Source organism: Protopterus annectens, chromosome 7.part0 (assembly GCF_019279795.1).
Source record: "Protopterus annectens isolate FY-2018-M chromosome 7.part0, PAN1.0, whole genome shotgun sequence".
Lineage (NCBI taxonomy): Eukaryota > Metazoa > Chordata > Ceratodontiformes > Protopteridae > Protopterus > Protopterus annectens.
Genome location: NC_056739.1, coordinates 844979728 through 845000427, shown reverse-complemented (window position 1 = coordinate 845000427; position 20700 = coordinate 844979728). Strand labels below are relative to the sequence as shown.

Genomic DNA, 20700 nt, shown 5'->3' with positions numbered 1-20700 from the left:
GATTTCCAATATAACACTTCCTCTTCTGATAATTCACTCTTTATAGAATTACACATTCTTATTTACACCAACCAGCTTGTGCCTCTGTCTGTATTCTGGATAAAAAATATTCACCGCTGTCAATTACTGCAATTAATTTTAATAAACTTGGAATATAATTCTGTCAATGGGATATAAATATATATATATATATATATATATATAGAGAGAGAGAGATAGGTTTACTACTGAATCTGCAAAGTGACTGCTCTCAACTGGCATGTGTTCAAAAGGCAATTTTGAAATGGGCAGAATGATGACTTATAAAACATTGGCTATACTAGTGTAGTTCGATTTTCTGAGTTAGGCATTGTGAATGGAGATTGCGGTTCAGTGAGGAACTGGGAATTAACCCATTTCCTCACTGTAGTGTGATCTTGGAGTTGGTATATATAATTTGCAGGGGGTATGGGGGGTGGAGGGGAGCTTGCCCCCCTGCAAAATAGTAAAATACATGTACCGTTGACTGTGGAATGTCATAGTAAGGTAAGCTGAAGAGCATGGGTGACTGACATCACCTCCTGCTGTGTCAAATATATCGAACTATGGGTGTCGATGGATTCAGTTTTCACCTGGCCACATTTTCACTGTTCCAGATTCAAGATTTTGGGTTGATCGTGTGACCAGTCAATGTATGCAGTTTCAAGGTTTCAATAGTAAACCATGTATATCATTAGAGTAATTTTCAGGTCACATACATATATGGAGAACTTTACACAAGGCAGAAATTCTGTAAATACACATACTGACTAAAATTCTGATATCAGATTTGGAGTTCTTCCATATTTATAACTCTCACATATGTTACTGCTTATCTGACATTTTATTCTTTTTTAACACTAAAGAGTGCTGTACCCTGTCCCATTCATTCATGAATTCTCATTATTGTTTCTGGCCCTAGTGCCTTTTTGAGAAGGTTATCCCATTTACCCCGTGCACATCTTTGTATCAGATAAAGTTTCTTTGCGTGTCCCCTTTACTCATTTGAGCTTTTTGGAATCCTTTACGGCACTCAAAGTTTTTGCCATTCTCCCCACACAGCCTTTCTCTGCATATATTAAGCTTTTGTAGTTGCATCGTATTAGTTTCTAGTTTCCACCCTATGTCCTTCTGATGATGATCATGATGTCTAAAAAACTGCACATGGTATTCCTGATATGGTTTTAGAAGTTACTTATAGAAAAGGAAATAACTTCTTCTTGTCTTACTGCAATATTTGTTTTGTAAGAATCTTAATATTCCACAAGACTTCTCTGCTCATTTCCAGTTCTTACTGGCCAAAACGCTTGCTTACCGTTTGGTAATCTTTATTACTTCAGATAGGCTGTTTTCCATAGTTGGTGCTAGTGTTGGGCTCTTTTAAGCTGTGTATATTTTACATTGGATTTCAACTGCTATGTTTAAAGAATTTTTCCAATCCTTCCAGATCTCTTCTTAGTCTTTCTCAGAGGGATATCCTTGGATTTCCTAGTGCTGCATTGTTCTCTAATTGAGATAGAACACAGTGCCCCACATTGTGTGCACAGAGGGGGAAGGATAGTCAGGCATATAATTATTTCATGTGTATAAACGTGCATTCATGCACTATTTCTTCTCCCCCACCACTGGCTGCCAACCATTGAGTCTCCTCCTGCTGGATTCAGGCCCATTCATTCTGTAGCAGTGGGAATTTTCTCCAGATGTGTTAGAGTGAGGACCATCTAGAGGGGCTATCGTAAAGGTAGACAGTATGCAGTTGGTGCCCTTAGCATCCCAACAACAGAGTGTATTAGTATTAGACTTACCCCACAACCTGGTTAGAGGAGTAATCAATCTAAATCACTGCAGAAGCCCACAATACCTCCACAAAAAGGTGCATGCTCTCAAACACCCACCTCAAAGCCTACTACCATGACTGAAGGCTTGGTAAGCCTAGTGATCAACTACAAGCCATGCATACCTACCATCCATTCTTCTAAGGAAGCTATTACATTAAGAGGACAACTTCAACACCCCTACACACAGGATGTGCATATAGCTGCCCTATCTTGCTTGCACCACCAAGTGCCCAATTTCCTAATCAAACGAGGAAAGCCTGTGTGGCATACACATGTCATACACTTTCATATGTGCATTATGCCTTGCTCCTCTGTCCCACATCCATTGTGGAAATATAATAGGGGATGCAAAATTCCAATTGCAAGGTATGGGTAATGCTTCACTGGGACACCTCAATCTCCCCAAAAATGGTGCAGTTAGTTTCCATTGGTCTATGTTAAATATTCAAACATCCAAAATTTCGAACATTATATGGTCGAGACCAAATGTTTGACATTTGGATGTTCGAACATAAAAAAAAAAAAAAAAAGAAAAGAAAACACAGAAAAAAACACTTTAACAATGTAGGCAGGGGGGCAAGTCCCCCTGCACCCCCCACATCCCCCCTACTTGAATATACCAACTCCGAGACCACACTTTAGTACAGAAAAGGGAAATTCTCCCTATCTGCACTGTATGGTGCCGTTGAAAGTCTATCTTCGAGCACTCAAAAGTTCAAACATTTGGTCTCGACCATGTAACGTTCAAAACTTTGAGCATTCGAAGATTTGACAGGTACCTGTTTCCACAAGTTGTGATCACAAGTTAGCAGTCCTGTTCTGGGGATGAAAGCCAGTGTGTCTAAGGGGGGAAAGCAGAAGTTAGGAGGACAGAAACCAGTGGCAATAAATAGTCAATCCAGCCACAGGGATGACCATTTTTTCCTCTGATGCTATAACAGTTTTTGTGAACTTTTTTCTCGATCAGTTTAGACAGACAAGGTAGACTGTGAACACTTGGTTAGAGTTGTACCACATGAGAAGGTAGAATCAAAGTATCTTTTAATAGGTTAAAAAAAACTGTAAAGGCAGAATGCAAAAATTGTCTTGCAGGATAGATACTTACTTTCATTGCTTGCCCTTGTTGCACACTGCTTGTGAATGTTATTTATTTATTTTGATTCTGTAGCTAATTCTGGCAGGAGAGTGCCATGATGCTTACTGTATTGTGTGAAGTATTTTGTTTAAGACAGGTACTACAAATGGTTTACTGTACTATACCAGATGAATTGCTCCATTTGCACTTAATGTGTTGTTGATTTCAGAAAATGATGAAGGATAATAACCTGGTTCGACACTTGGATGCCTGTGAGACTATGGGTAATGCAACCGCCATCTGCTCAGACAAGACAGGAACATTAACCACAAACAGGATGACAGCTGTTCAGCTCTACATTGGGGACACGCATTATAAGGAGATCCCAGATTCAGATTCCTTGCCAGCCAAAACGCTCGATATACTGGTTAATGCAATTTCTCTCAACAGTGCCTATACTACAAAGATCCTGGTAAGTCAAAAACAGGAATATTTTACTTCTTTAAAACATACATAGTAAGATTCTATGTTCTCACACTCAGTAAATGAAATGCTGCATGAACTGATATTAATGAAATTCAGGGCCAAACATTTCAAATGTGATTTGAGCCCTACAAATGGCTGTTTTATAGCTGTTGAATCACAGTTGTTCTCAAAATTAGTGTTTAACAGATGTCCTGGACCAATACTTACTTAAAACTGAAGGAAAGCCAATAAAGAGGGACTTGATGTCTTTAAAATATGCTAGATGCTATGTTGCAGATCTTAATCAGGAGTTCTAATGTATCTAAATTGCCAGTTACAGTTATGTCAAAATCATGCCTATAATGAATTAAAGCTATAAAAAGTGACTTTTTGTGGAAGCACTATCCTTGTGTTTATATATGTATGGATTCTTTAAGCCATCCATTTTCAATACCCATGCTTATTCAGGCATTTGAATGGAGCTAATGATCCCAGAAAACATCTCAGTCTATATTTGAAACTGTTATTTATAATAGATAAATCAACAGTGGATTAAATAAAAACAGGAACTTTTCTTAGTTGCAGGCATGCTTTTGTATTTATGCTGTTCTATATTAGAAGTGCTGTGTCTTTGTTTATAACATTAGACTCAGTATTTTTAAAAGCTATGGACATGCTCAGATTAAATTTTAAAGTTACTTAGCAAAAACAGGAGAGTTTCTGAGTTTTTAAATCAATGGAATAATGTGTAATTTGGTACCTGGTGTGTGTTACAGAATGCCTTTTGTAGTGTTAGGTAATGCATTCTAATTTCCCATTGCTCTGACACTACAATCTCTGTTCCTTTTAACAAATGACAAAAGAAAGGAGATGGGGGTATATAATAAGTGAAGAATTTGACAGGGCAGCATGGATAATAAAATATGAGGTATAAAACAATAAGAATGGTCAGTAGAAGGAAGACATTAATTAGTTAATAAGTGTCTACTAGGTTAATGACCATGGGGGGGTGGGCTTTTTATGCCTAGCCATTTCATCCCAGTTGTATCTGACAAGTTTTAGGAAGCTTAAGATTTTTCTAAGGGGTATATGTTGGTTTGAACTTGGGTCGTCAAACATTTACAGGTAGCCACTGTCTACTAGGGACACATCTCCCAAACCAGGGGTGAATTTCAAATTCCCCAGCCACTGGTCAAAGTTGTGCTTGCATTGTATATCAGTATTTTGCAGATTGGAAATATTATAATATCTGGCATGGCTTAGTGGTAAATTGTTTTTTGTTATGAAAGAACTCTGCCTCTCATGGACAGAAAGCCTGTTTCAGAGAATTGGGAGCTTCCGAGACACATACCTGTCTCTCCATCATGTCCTATTTATGTTGTGAGCAAGGGGAAATTCAAAACAGCAGACATCATTGGAGTACATGGAATAGGATAATGCTAACAATTTAGGACAAACTACACAGGTACAACAAAGTGACCAGTATGTCTAAGACAATCAGGCATTTCAATTAAAACAGGGTGTCAAATACCTTCTTTGAAACTCAGACAACAGGAAACTTGCAAAACATAGATAGCAGTCCTTTTCAGGCATTTAAAGTTTATTACATTTAGTAAAGTATACATTGGACATCTAACGAAAAAGAACATTAAGTAAGCAGAGACACTGATTTTAAGAACACAGTTACATCGCACTGATAGTGACTATAACTGAAAACGTCGTTAGTGCAAATGTAAGTTTTAAAGGAAGAGTCCCTTATCATCTCTCCTTAGAGACAAAGACCATTGTTATCATTCAGTAGTTTCCATGTCATTGTGTTTAAGGTGAGTGTAGCCCTGAGAGTAACGTTAGTTTTATATAAGGTGGTACAGTGCTATTCAGGTTGCTGGCTCAGATGTTCAGCTCTTAGTATTAGATTTTCTGCTGCTTTAAGTATATCAGTATTTTGCAGATTGGAAATATTATAAGACCGTTTTAGCTGCATGAGTATTTTTCAAGTCAAGAGTTCAATAGTGGAGTGTGTGGTTAGACATAGATTTAGTATTACCCTCCAGGTATTTGTGATTGCTAATTGAGAAGAGTCCAGGATATGAAGGGTCAACCAAATGTAATGGTTGAGAATGGGTTAGCCTGTATGTGGTACCAAACAGCATAATTGTTGATGTCTGTCTGTTTAGAGTCAGGCAATTTTTTGTACGTACTACAAGATGCCGGCAAGATCATTTTGTAAGGTGGTTATTTAATTAGATGGAGTATTCATCTCACACAGTAATCACAATTTCATCAGTGTACAATATAGTCTTAAGAATGGGAAGGTCCAAAAGAAGGTTTTAATAAACAGTGAGAATAGCAGAGACCCCATGCACAGTTACCTTTATTGACAATGCTTGAATTTGATTCTTCTGAGTTTGATGTAATATTAAAGGGTTCTACCATTCAAATAATTAGAAAATTAACTGCAGACCTCAGCAGAAAAACCTTATTTCAGTAGTTTATGTACTGTAATATTATAATCTGCAGTTTCAAATATCTATGCTCCATGTTGCCAAATATATTATTTTTAAGAATGTAGCAGTAATAGTGCTATACTTCAGCCTGAAACCATGGTATCAGTCAGAAAAATGTGTCATATATCTAGAGGTATTCAAGAATCTGTGTATACATGTGTTTTTCTAAGATTTTTCTAATGGTTCTATGTTTGTGATGAAGTTGTACTTACGGACCATTTTTGAGTTAGCTACTTTGGGAAATGGGTGTAGAAATGCATATTTGAAGCATTCTAGGCATATTTTAATGGAAAGAGAAATATTAAACATATGAGCAAGGTAGGTATACAAAGAGAATATATCTACCTAATCATAATAGTATGTGATATATGATGTGGGGTTGCCTTACTATAATTAGTTCATACCTCTCAACCTCTCAGTGCAAGAAATCTGGACAAAGCCAGAAATACTGAGGGGACAAAGGCCCAAAAATAGGGACATATTTTAAATATCATTCCTATAAACTTAGAAAGTTGTGAGAGTAACAGGTTTTGCATTATTATGTATTTTCTGAAGAATATGAAGTCTGAAAATCAAATGTTTGCCATTATTTAGTATTATGTTGTGACTTCAATCCTCAATGATTTGCCAGAAAACCTCAAATTTTATGAGGAACAAACCAAAAATATGAGGCAAAAATCTAGGCAGTTGAGAGGTATGATTTAGTATCCATTCTAAGCAGTGTTGCTAAATTCTTTTTGGTGAGCAATCTGATGTAAAGTGGAGTATAGTTATAAACACTCCTGTTATCTGAGTTTCAAATAAAGTACTCTGTTTTGTGTCTTAATTAAAATGCCTGACTCCCACAAACTGGTTATAATGAGCTTGTACTGAAGAGATTTAATTAGAGTTAGGATATGTTTGGCTGAAAAATGTGCATTTAATGGAGTAGGATGGTTTCAGATGTTATATTTTATCTGATTTAGTTGCTTGACTGATAATAGATTTGGTTTGTTGCTGTTTTCAGCAGTATGCCAGAATTGTTTAAGGTGACCTAAGAGTATTTGATGTAACTTTTTTTTGAAGGATGACTATAGAGGTATTGGTACTAAGATATATTTGAGATTATTGCTCATAGGTTGGTTGAGGTAGTTTTATATTTTTGAGCAGCATCCCTTTCTTTTGTTTGTTGATAAAGCCCACAGTATTTCTTCCCTTGGACTCTCCTAACATTTTAAGGGTATGTTAAGATGTAAACACAGAGCAACAATGGGATTATATAAATGTCCTGTTAATTGAGTTTAGGAAGTATATATGATGAATGCAGCTTGCCCAGAGAGTAAATTAGAACCAAGTCGGGTACTGCAGTTTGTCGAGTCTCTGTGTTACTCTAGTACCAGTACTAATACAATTACTAGTTTAGTCAGTATGTGATAATAATAATAGTAAGTAGCAGCTTACATAACTGTGATTTAAAGTGGCCAGTACACTCTAAATTCACATCCCCAAGTGTAATGAATTTATGATGGTAGTGTGAAATACAATTGTTTCTAGTACTGAGTAGTAAGGGGAGTTCCAGATGTGGGTTTGTAGACTGAAGCTATATGTAGTTTACCTTGGTTACAAAGCAGAACCTGTAAGAGAGTCAAGTTTGGATCATTGTTAGTAGTAGTGAGTTACATTTAGCAATTAGATGAGGAGAAATGACACCATTTTGTGCTAGTGTCATGACACATCCCCATTGACTTTTCCTTGGATGGTGTCTTTTCCTGTGAAAAATGTTTATTTGTTGGTTATTTCAAGTGGTATCCATGAAAGCTTTTTAGCCATGTTTCCATAATGCATAGTATTTTTGGATTATGCTGATAGAAGCAAGACTCTAATTGTTTCCATTTATCATTGATGCTGGCAATAGTGGTACTACCAATGGTCATAACTTTCTTAACTGGTGATCTGATGTAGTGTTTCTTGAGGGGGGCTGGATTGATTTGTATGCCACCCGCTTGTAGTATTAGTAGAGTTAGAATAAATTTTAAATTTCATGCTGTCTGTGAATGAATGCAAAGTGTCACAAGTGACTTGTTGTCTTATAGCTTATAAACTTGGATATATGACAAGGCATGTTATAGCAACAAATAGCAGCAACTCACAGAACAGTTTCATAAATTACGTTAGATGGAATTCATGACCTTTGTAATAAATAGAATATTTCTTCTAATGAAGTAAGAACAAAAGTAGACACAGTAGGCTTTAATTATGATGTCACTGCAGTATTATCCAAAATGTATTCTTAAAAATGTTTATAGACCACTTTCTTTGAAAAGTTTCATATTCACATTATAAATTAATTACAAGTGTTTGGAGGTAAGACCTTAATTTTGTTGTATTGGTGGTGAAGCCTTAACCCACCAGCTAACTGATTTTAATGTAGTGTAAGAAAGTCATACAATTTACAAAGCAAATGAGCCAAAGACTATTTCTGTCTTGCCAGTGTCCACCCTTAGGCCTTGCTTCACTTTTCATTGAGCTCCAGGCCAGTTATACCCAGGGTGAATTTATGAACACACATCCAGTTGTCTCACTCCTTTTTAAAGGCAGACATTGTATCACACTGTTTAGAGAGGGCTTGTTCCTTAGAAGGGAGAAGTACTGCTTAACAGATCTAGCATTTCTCTTACTTTTATTAGTTTGTTTGTGTAGATGTAGGTATCTGACCCTAGTGTTAACTGGACTGTTTGAGTTATTGAATTAGTTACCCATAATTGCACAGTGTACTAAAATCAGATGTTTTGTAAAAGCCAGTATGGTGCGAAGTATCATGAAGGTGAAAGTACTCCAAATTGCACGAGTTTATGTTTCTGTTATGAGAAGGAAAGTCTGTGCATAAAAGAATAAGAGAAATGTTTTTTCCACTGGCAATCCAATTCATGTAGTAAGCAACTTGGCTGACCAGACACCTGTACAATCCTTGCTAACCACTGAAGCTTACCTGAAATTAACAAGGAGGAAGCATGTAATGATGGTGAAAATAATATATCAGCGATTTAAATTCAATACATTATGGATTTTGCACATAGTAATTTTATATTTTGGTTCTCGTTTTGGTTTATGTTACTATTTAGCATGAGAGAAGAATGTAAGAATAACACAGATGGAATACATTAAAGGCAGAGGCAAAAAATGAATGATGTTGACTGAAAGGTGATAGCGTGTTGTAAAAGAAGGGTTAAGATTGCAATAAGAACTATAAGCTATGGGTGGAGATCCAAAGTTTAATTAAAAGTGGAAAATACCTGGTGATTTTAGATTCCTGAATGAGGCATCCATTCGCATTTCTCCCATATGTTCCAGGACAAATATTTATAACAGTGATGTTTTCTGTCCTGATTCTGATTACATTAAATACTTTTAGCAGTATCTAACTTTGAAAATATAAAGTCAATCTCTTCATTCTGGAAGAAACGTGATTTATATTCTAATTGTCGGTGGCTCCAGATTAATTTAGCTCAACTTCTTAACCATGGATGGAATCAGTATCTTGTGACAACTTTATGAAAAACACTGGTCATTATTTTAACTGCTAGACACAAGTGTGGAATTGTTTTTCCATATGACATGAGATTGTTTGTAATATATCTTGTATGTCATGGCCTTACTAGGCAAAACTGTCTTATGGCATTAAGTAATTTTATAAAACATGATGTTTTAAAATTGTTTACTGCAATTTTTGTTTAGGGCTGAATGTAATGTCATTTCTTGCATCTATTGTTGCACATGAATTACTAAGTCCTAGTAACTTAAATTGTTTCCTAATCACTGTGGTTCAGAAAAGATAAACAACAGTCATTAATTAGGACAGGCACTTAGTAGAATGCATTAATTAGCAGCTGTATTTTAAGAAATCCATTATGTTATTCAAACTGTAATGAAAAGTAGATTTAAATGCATTAATGTACCTTCTTCACAGTTTTGATTTTGTGCACATAAAAGTAAAGTTGCTTTATTTCAGACTACTTTCCAGCTGCTAAAGTGATGTGAGATGTCATCAACGTTATTGACAGTGTGTGAAATGCTAATGTTAAATCAGAAACAATTTTAATGAATTTGCATTTTCTCCTGCTTATAACTACTTACCCTGAAGCAATATTGCCTACTGACGTGTCAGTTCAAATACATTTTGTCAGCTAGGTGACAAGCAGAGAGTATTTTCTGGAATATTTGAATTTATGCAAGAGGTACATGATGAGAGGATATCTTTTTCTGCGACCTGAAACACGGTGTATGACTAAGTGATTGTGCATACAAGCTCAAAACCAGAAAACAAAGAACACTAATATTAATTGTGACCCATGTTCAACTGGAGACATTGAAATAAGTAACAGGTGATACGAATCAGCATATGTTCCTTATGGTAATTTGAGTAAGATCTTACCTTGGTGTATAGCGGTTAGGTAAGAGCTTTATTTTAAAAGGAAAAGTCCAACCTTTTTGAAACATTGCCACTATACAACATAATGTTTTGTATAGTACCATCTCTCTTTACACTGATTAAAGATACCAGGGGTGATGGCTTCCTTTCAGAAATTAATACTCTGAAAAGTTAAACGTTGACTATGGCAAAAATAAAGAAGTCCAAAACTTGCTGCTGTTTTATAGAATTTTTGTGGGGGAGGGTGAATTCCCACCACTACCCTGGTACTTATATATACTAACTCTAAGATCCTTATAGTAGATAAGAACATACTGAAATACAAGAATCGTGGAATTAGTATATAGTCTGGCCACTTGTACTTTAAATACCATTTTTCCAAGGAGTGAAAATTATGACCCTTGAACTCTAAATGAACACCAAAAATGTACTGCATATGAACATATCTTTGTGCATAGTAGTACATTCCCTGCATATTATGAGAGTGCCACAGTAAGCCTGTGAGCTGAATGAAAGGGGTCTATATTATAACATTGAAATCTACAACGATCAAATGTTATAATATCGAACCCTAAATACCAAAATCCGCAAACATCGAACTGTCAGAATAGCGATTTTTTTCCCAGGGGAAAAAATCGCTATTCCGAGAACCATACACAAAACACAAACACACACAAAAAACAGCAATCCACACACATACACTTAAAATCTTACACCTAAACCTAAACTAAACTTTACATACACTACTAGCTATCCACTTACCTTAACCCGACCCTAACCCTAAGGTCTGTCACTATCACACACTCACCTCACCCGCGCCCAAACCCTAACTCACCTAACCCACCCCCTAACCCTAACCTACACATAATCGCACACTTACCTGACCCGCACCCTAACACTAACGTCCACACAACCTCACACTTACCTGACCCGCCCCCTAACCCTAACCTACACACAATCACACACTTACCTGAACCCGACCCGTAACGCTCCAACATATCGAACGCTGAAAACACCAAAGCCACAGCAATGGCCCACCAAATTCTTTCCCTGGGAAAGAATTCGGTGTCCTGCACCTTCGCTGTTTTCAGCGTTCAACATTACGGGTTCAATATTATAACATTCGATCTTTGTAAGATTCAATGTTATAATATAGACCCAATGAAAGTAGATATGAAGTTCTTGTAGTCTGCAGAACATGCATTTTCTTTTATTAACAAAACACTGGAGAAGTTTACATTTAAAATACTTTATTTCCATGGTGTAAAAGGTTATATGCTGAAAAATTATTTTAATATGTATTTATTTATTTATTTATTTATCAGGAAACTGACTGGGATTGAACCCATTTTTTTAGTGGAGGCACAGGGAGGAACATCACAAAATACATAAAGTAACATAGTAGGAGATTTTTCATTGTTCATGGAGAAAAAAGCTATACAGTTTTTGTACTGAGAAAATACGGAAGTTATTCATGCTACATACATATATTAAAACAGTGCAGCATTTTTCATTGTGAATCAGATATGCTTGTATATTAAAATTATATGTACAGTTTAGGATATACAGTTGAAATATCAAACATACTATGCACAGAAAATTAATATACACAGTTTCTGGAAAGAAAGACATCCGTTTAAAGATATGTTAAAAATATGTTCAGATGTTATGTTATTTAACTATTGTGAAAGTGGAGATTTCAGGAGTAAAGTAGATTAGAGTTTGTAGAAGAGGTTATAGTTTTAGATTTTAGCATGTTTGTTTTAGAAAATATTAGTATGTAATGGGACATGAGACAGAAATATAGAGCTAGAGATGTTAAGTGAGATAGGGATGGAGAAAAGGATGGACATAACGTGGGTTAGAAGGATGTCAGCAATATATGAGAGGGGGAAAGTGTTTATAAGTAGTATTTATATATTAATAAGTGTGTTTTGGTGGTGGTTTAAATATTTTTTGTCTGTTTGTCTAAGTTCTAAAGGGAAGGAGAGTTCCAGATTTATGAAACATGATAAAAGTAAATTGAATCACTGGCAGAATTATTTGAGTAGCGTTTCGTTACTAAATATGAAGGTTCTGGTTGTACTATAAGGTTGTACCTTGTAGAGATGGACTTTTTTCAGGGAAGTCTACCAGTTTGTTGATTATATTGTGTTGTGAATAGTTAAAGTAGTGTGGAAGTACAAACCAGTTATGATCTTTAGGAGTATGCAGTGGTGAGTCATTTAGAGGGGAATTTGCAGGAAATTTGGAAATTCTATTGTAAACTATTTCTAAATGTTTTTAGTGATAGCTGATGCATGAACTAGGGATGGGGGGAGGTATGATTTTGCTATTGATTTTATGGAGTTGTCAGTTACAAGATGTTTCACCCTTTAGAGGGTCTGTAGTTTCCAGATTTTTTTTTTGATGACTTTGAGGAGGTGGTGATCAGATTTAAGATGATCATTAATTAATATTCCAAGGAGTTTAGTTTGAGAAACACATTTTATTTTTGTGTTATTATATGATAGAATGTGAAATAAGTGTTTTTGTTTGATGTGGTTTTTAGGAGTAAATAGAATTTGTTTTGCGTTAGGGTTTAAAAGTAGAGCTGAGTTATCTAGCCATGATTTGGTGGATTAGATGGCTTGTTGAGTGATATTTTGCAGGGGTGAGGAGAGCATCTGAGCAGAACAAATCAGTGTATCATCTTCTGCATATTAAATGGCATCACTGTGATCAATGACTGATGTCAGAACCATGGCCTTAAGCTCACTGCCAAAAAATGTGTCGTCATCCCCTTTGGGAAGAACCCAGTTCCCATGAATTACCACAATGATGGCAGTCCACTAAACACAGAAGACGTTATAAGACATCTGGGAACACAGGTTGACAGCAACCTCTCTTTTGATCACCACATTGCTACTGTGGTCAGAAAGTCCTTCTATGTGGCATATCTCATTACTAAGGGTTTTGCATCAAGGAAGAAAGAGGTCATTGTCTCCCTCTACTCTTCCCTCATTAGGCCAATCATCGAGTGCAATGCCCCATTTGGCATGTACCTCACTAGACACCTGCAACAACTCGAGAGGCCACAAAAGTATGTCTCAAAGAGGATCCTAGGCTTTAAATACTTGTCCTATATGGACAGACTCAAAAAACTCCAATTATTCTCTGTCTCATATCACCTACTTAGTGGCGATCTCTGCTTGACTTACAAAGCCATGTCTGACCCAGCTCTGTTAGAAATGCTACATCTAAAGAAGTCCCAATCCCTCCACACCACACACTTCGGAGTCCTCAACCTCATTACCACAATTAACAGAAGATGCTGGAGGGACAGGCTCATAACCCAGAGACTGCCCATGCTATGGAACAGACTTCTCATACATGTCAAGTAGAGCACCTCTCTGACTCTTTTCAAGAGAAATCTTGATGAGTGGATGGGAAACAGAAAATCCACCCTGGGAATAACACCAGTGGCTCTACTTGACAGAGGCACTGGGAACTAAGGTCGGGTGGCACTATGGCAGGGTAATTCTATGGCTAGGCTTGTAAAGGCCCCAGGGCCATTAGCCTAGTACACACCTATGAACCTATGAACTATGGTTGCTTGTTTAGAGGCAGAGTGTAGATTGTTAATAAAAATATTAAGCATCTGCCCCATTCCAAAATGACCTAGCAACCCCCTTTTCTACCCCCTCCCTACCTTCCAGTCTCTATACTCTTCTATACTTTCCTCCCTGCCCCTTTTTTTTACTTATCTTTACCCTACCATACTTTCTTCCCTCCCCCCTCAAAAGACATAGCAGCCAGATTTATTGAATCCTGACCACAAATATTAAGCTCCCCCCATTTCTCTCTGCAAATTAGCTGCTAGTTTCACTGATGTATATTAGCTAACCTTTTCTTTGTTTATTCTCTTCATCCAAAGATATACCTGCAGTCTACCTAAAATCATTACAAATGTCTTTCAAACTATACAAACTGTCATATCAATGCATACCAACAGCCTACCAAAGAGGATTGTAATAGATAGCTAACTGTAGTAACTTATATCCCTGTATTTCTAGATCGCAAAGATTGCTGTTGTAAATGTATACCAACTGCCTGTATGTCAACAGGGCTACCTTCTAACTTACTGTAAGCTACCCTCCCAAATGTAAATTTAATTATCTGTGTACTTTCATAAGACATTTTTGATGTGCAGATGTGTCAAATGCATTTGATAGGTCAAGAAGGTTGGTTATGACTAGTTTGCCATTGTTTCTGTGTTCTTTGATAGTGTTGGTAAAGCTGAGGAGGGCAGTTGTAGTACTAGGATGAGGTTGGAAGCCATGTTGAGTTAGAGAGAGCAGGTTCTGATCAGATAGGAATTAAATTAGTTGGGAGCGTATGCATTTTTCCAGGATCTTAGTTAGTAGTGGGTGGATGGCAGTTAGTTGATAGTTGGTTAGCTTAGTAGAGTTGCCACTTTTATGTAAAGATATGATGCATGATATTTTACCGATACTAGGTACCTAGTTTTCTTATATTTATCTATTCATTAGAATGGTGATAGGGAGCACTCTGGCTTCTGATGATATTTTAAATACTCTGCTAGCAATTTGCTGGCAGCTAGAATGGGAGTTTTCAGTTTTATTAAGTATGTTTTTGTTGTTGACTATGAACTCTATATTGTTAGTTTGGTGCCCTGGGATAGTGACAGCTGTTGAAACATTTTATTTGATGAGAGATTGGACTGAGTTTATGAAATGGGAGTCACATTTTGTTGCTATATTCTCTGGTCTATTTGTTGCTGGTGGAGGTGTCAGTGTTTGCCCTGGTATGAGTAGCAGTTTTAAGGACTGCCAGGAACGTTTAGAACTGCTTTGATTTGTGTTCTATAGTCTTCACCCTTTACTTTTTTGTCATTAAGTACATTGTTTTAGCTAGCTTCCTTAGATATCTAAACTCTTATAGGAATGATCGGGTGTTCCTTTTACACTCTCCATCTTTCTATTCCTTGTTTGGTACACTTTGTTAGCCAATGTGCAAGTATTGTTCCAATTCTTTTTGTTCTCAGTGGAGCCAGATTGTTAAGTGTATTCAGGAAAATTTGGTTTTGAAGTCAGTATTTCTGACATTAGCCAGGTTTCCCTTGTGACAGCTATGTCAGGGCCATAAAATGACAGGCATACATGGATGTCTTTGGGTTTTGTTTCAGATACTTTGAAAGTTTATGTTCAGTAGCAGGAGCTTGTGCTTTGTTGTTAGATTTGGAGAGAGAGGTATAGGAGTTTGAGAGATGGTAGTTTGCAGATTGGTGGTGAGTTCTGCATTTGGGTGTACTGTATGTCATCACTTAAGAATAGCTTAGTGATTTTGTTTTGATGTCAGTAGTAGTACTAAGATTTTGTTTATATGTGTGAATAGGCAAGGCACATAGTAACTTATTTTATATATATATATATATATATATATATATATATATATATATATGTGTATGTATGTTTAGTAGTTAGTGTATGTATATTATTTCAACAGGCATAAAAGAGAAATGAGAAGTGTCAAAGGGTTTGTACAAGTGTAGGTTAGTGGGATAGTAGTTATGTGGATGTATGTGTGTTCAGAAGTTTCTGATGAGAGTAAGAGCGATGAGAGCTGTGGGGGGTACACGTGAAAAAGGCATTTTTGGATGAGAAAGTAGTAGCTGTTGGACCATTCTAGTAGTGTATTTATTAGTTGTGAGGTAGGTTTGTGAGGATAGGCTGTAGCTGACAACTAGTGGTGTGGGGCTAGGGTGGGATTGGTGTATTATCCACAAAAAACAAATAAAACCAGGAGGAAGCCCATTGCAAAAAAAAAAAAAAAACAACAACATATCAAATAATCACACTTTGAGGATCTAGTGAACACTCAATTTGGTTAAAATAAAATTAAATCCTTCATTGCAAAACACGTAATAAATGCTTTAACACAAAACAGTGTTTTCATCCCAACCATTAGGGCTTCTTCAGATGCTACCCCAACCTTTTATACCTATTATATATATATCACCAATTAATTATGACCTAATTTCCTGCAAATTAATTAACAATATTAAAACCCATTTAAATGTGCTCAAAATAGATTTTAATGCATACAGCATTAAATCCTCTGAAAACCCATACTTTTATTATGTTTCAATAAAAACAAAATAAATGATATAGTATAATAACCTGTTGATGAATCATTTTAAAACTGCCATATCTAACCAGTCTACTCAATAAATACAAATGTGCCTAAAACTGTTATGTTACTGATCCTAACCTAAATTTCTGTAGTGCATAAAATATCAACCATAATATTTCTACCTAAGAGGAAGAACAATAAATATAAACATGCAAATAAACATATTTATAAATGTAAGTGATGAAATATATAAAGGCATATAATTTATAATATAAAATTACATTCATATGATGACATGTCAAATGGACCAGATGGAAAAGTCATATTAAAAATGCCCCCCTACAAAAAAACTACTCTTATATAAATGTTCTGTATTTGCTGAACAGTATAATACAAATAAATTCACCTGAATACACATATTATAAACTACATTAGGCAATATGTCCCAGGGAGTTTATAATCTGGCTGCTCTTAGTTTTAATATTGGCATAAAGGAAATACTCTCATTCAAACCAGATCTATTTGCTTCCAGCACCAACTTCAGATAACCCCCCCCCATGTTCCTGAGAAGCCTCCTCAAGAACAAAAAATACAGAATTACTACATTGTAAAGTACGTTTAAAAAGAGCGTTGGTTTCATCTTTTCTTTCCACATCATAAAGATGTTTATATATTCTTTTTTTAAGCATACGCTCTGTTTTTCCCATGTAGAAGGCATTCCATATCTTATACAGAGCCAACTAGATCACCCCTTTGTTATTACAATTAGAATACTAAATGATTGCAAATATATCTCTCTCTACTTGGAATATAGAGGTGCTCAGTGTTAGATATATAGGGTACTGAGCATACCTTCCACATTTGTAAGTACCCGTTTTCTTGTTAATGTGGTAACTAGTGATATTCTTAGACTTTGTAGAATATCTTTCATATTATACACTTTTCTACAAATAAACCTGATTGGTTTTCTAAATAGACCCTGCAGGTCTGATAATCTAGCAAACATATTCCAATTATTTTCAATAATATTTTTAATTAATTTTGCTTCTCAGTTGTAATTCATTATAAAGGCCATATTATAAGGTGAATTTTTAACCCATCAGCCCCTTCCAAATTATCTTTGTTCTCATCTGATCTTTGAATCATGTTATTATGGTCAGTATTTATATTACCTTTTCCAATAATTTTTAGATATTTTTTATCTCTACCTTCCTTAACCTATTTAATGATGTTGTCTATAAGTTTCTTGGGGCATTTCCTCTCTAAGAACATTTGTTTCACCGTTTCACATTCCTTCAAAATGTCATCCATATTCCAATACTTTACATAGGGATAATTGAAAATATATTTTCTTCCCAGGTAGTAGGAACTAAATTAGCATATATGGGGGTGCATGAGGCCCCCATCTTTATTTATTTCATCCTTTACATATATAAATATATTTATTCGCACAGGTTTATGTTTATTGCTCTTTGTCTTAGAAATATTATGACTGATATATTAAAAAGGTGGGACATTCTGTGCTGTCAGCAGTCAACAGAGAACAGACAGAGAGAGAGAGAAACTTGCTGCTGATAAATGGTTGATTAACCACAGGTAGAGTGTAAGTAACAGATCATTTCCACTTGGATGGAACAGTCATGGCCTGGTGTGCTACAGTGTAATAATATTCACTGCCATGAACTGATGTATTGCCTTCTAGTTGCTAAATAAGGAAAACTAAAATGCCACTGAGACAATCATAACCAATGGAAGGGGAATCAGTGTGAGTCAAATATCGTTCAACATTTTTTACCCATCTCGCCACACATGTACTTTGGGTTTTTTTTTTTTCGCTTTGACTTTTTGACTTTAGGGGCACACAGAAACAGGATCTGTGTTTCTTTTTAAATTAGGAATGCTAGCCTAGCTGGGAACAGAGCAATGACCTTTTTTTTTTGGTCCTCAACGTGAGGGATGTCAGATTGCAAGAGCGAAAGATGAGTCAGCTATGGCTGTGGTTCTTGACATTATGGCATTTCTGAATCAAGGGAAAAGGCAGCAGAGGTACCAGAAAGAATGGTGTTAGATATATTTAAATACATACAGTAATTATAGAGAAACCGTTCAACTAAAGTGTAGAATGCAGTAGCATTAAACAGAATGTCCAATAATTAGCATAGGTGCTTGGATTAAATTTTAGGAGTAAGATGCTAGTTTAAGTACCAAGGTCTTACAGTAATTAAGGGAAAGGGTGGTCTTCAAAAAATTTACTCACACGAAAACTGAGTTACTGTTCTAGACATATTAAGATACCTAATTTAGTGAGGGCTATGATTTCAGATTTTCAGCAGGAAGCAATCCAGAACCAAATCCTAGGAATCTGGTGTAACCTCTAATTATCCTCTGTGTGTGTGTGTGTGTGTGTGTGTGTGTGTGTGTGTGTGTGTGTGTGTGTGTGTGTGTGTGTGTGTGTGTGTGTGTATACATAGCTTGTGCCTCCATGTACACTAAATTTTGCAAGACTGTAAAAAGGAAGTACATTTTGTCAAAACTGAGCAAGATAAGGGAAAACACAAAAAGCATGTTGAACGTAAAATACAGCATTTGACTAATTTTAGTTTCATCTGTTTTTCTTAGTTTGATTCTTTTGCTGTTTTAATTAATGAGCTGTTATACAACACTGTGTATATTTAAAATAAGTAATTATACAATGAGCATGTGAAATATATATAGTATAATTATGAATAATTTTTTAAAGATTAGTTGACATGTATAGTAGGTGAAGGGTATTAACTAGTTAATCTGCAATAGCAAAACAATGCAAAGAAATATATCTTGTGGCATTATAGCTGACAACTTTTATTAATCTTTTTGTCTGAAATTACACTGAATAGGTCATTGTGCTATATTTTTATATCAAAAATTAAATAAATTACTGTACAGCATGCATACATTACAGAATATTGGAGAAAGGAAAAAAAATGGCCTCAGAATAGCATCAAATTTAATTTGCATGTTTCCTGTCGACATAATAACACAGATACATCATGCAGATCATTTTTATTCTTTTTCCCCCTCTTTTTAACATTTTATTTCAGACCTTATAGTGTTTCTTTCTGAAATGGTGGTTCAGTGTAAGCTCTGTCAGTAATTAATTTAAATAACTCTATACACTCTTGCAATTTCTTCTTCCTTATAACTGGCTCTGTGTGCCATAACTTTGTGCGGTTACATGCGTATGCATCTTTTTTTGTGCTTTTTTTTGAATACATTTATAATTGCTCTGGGTGTATTTGCTTGTCTGACTGTGCGCTGAATAATAGTCAGGGTTTATATAGTATTCTTTTGCATTATCTCAAGGTGGCCTAATGGTTAAGGTATTTGCCTTACAAACACAAGGTGCAGGGTTTGAGTTTCACAAGGGATAATTGGCTAGGTTTAAAACGGCTCGCAAGGGCAGTTAGCCTAGTACTAACCTATGAACCTATAAGTAAGATTAAATGATAATTACTGTACAATCTCTTCCTTTACATTGTATTAGTTAGTGTTTGTATTAATCTAACATAGTTTTTATTATATTCCAGGTATATAACTGCATATGACATTGTTTGTTTTTCCTTACACTTATACTCCTTTTTCCTATATTAGAAGCTATACCGATAAATTATGTTTTACAACACAGCTTTTAGAGTGACACAGCTCTGAAGCAGAATGTAATTTATCCAGTATCTAATTTAAGACATTTATCATTTCTGAATTTATGGGATGGCATGCTCATTTTAATGGCCTCATAAGTTTCATATTGTTCATGCAATGTTTAGGAAGTCACCTTTTCTTATCCATTTTTATAACAAAATTGCTGTGAATAAATCAGCCTAAAAAGCAGGATGATTTTTAAGTGGACCTATGTTTATATTATTTTTTGTGATCAGTGATTACATTTATATTTTCAAAGTTCATTAATTCAGGTTCCAAATATTCTGATTTAAAGGCCTTCAGGGAACACAGACTCCTTGATGTTAAAAGCAAATTTGATGTGACTGACTCATTGATCTAGACTTTTTTTTATACATTTTGGAAGACTGTTTACAGCTATAATACCAGATGGCAGTTTGCTCCATAATCTAGAGGATGGTTGTGTGATTAATCTCTCTATCTCTCTCTCTGCTAGTATTTATTATGTCTCTCCTACATTTGATGTTACCATTCCTTAATGATGTGTAGCTGTTATATATATTTATGTACCCTACAGAGTTGCTAAGTTTTAAGCTT

General features: G+C 35.5%; 1 protein-coding gene across 13 annotated transcripts in view; it reads left to right on the top strand.

Moving 5' to 3' along the window:
- LOC122806731 (plasma membrane calcium-transporting ATPase 2) overlaps positions 1-20700 on the top strand; it is a 2851771-nt gene that overhangs the window by 2219673 nt on the left and 611398 nt on the right. For all 13 annotated transcript variants that reach the window (XM_044077397.1, XM_044077394.1, XM_044077391.1 and 10 more), the window contains one exon: positions 3161-3403. In XM_044077397.1, the coding sequence (XP_043933332.1) occupies positions 3161-3403 (243 nt within the window). The remainder of the gene's footprint in view (positions 1-3160; positions 3404-20700) is intronic.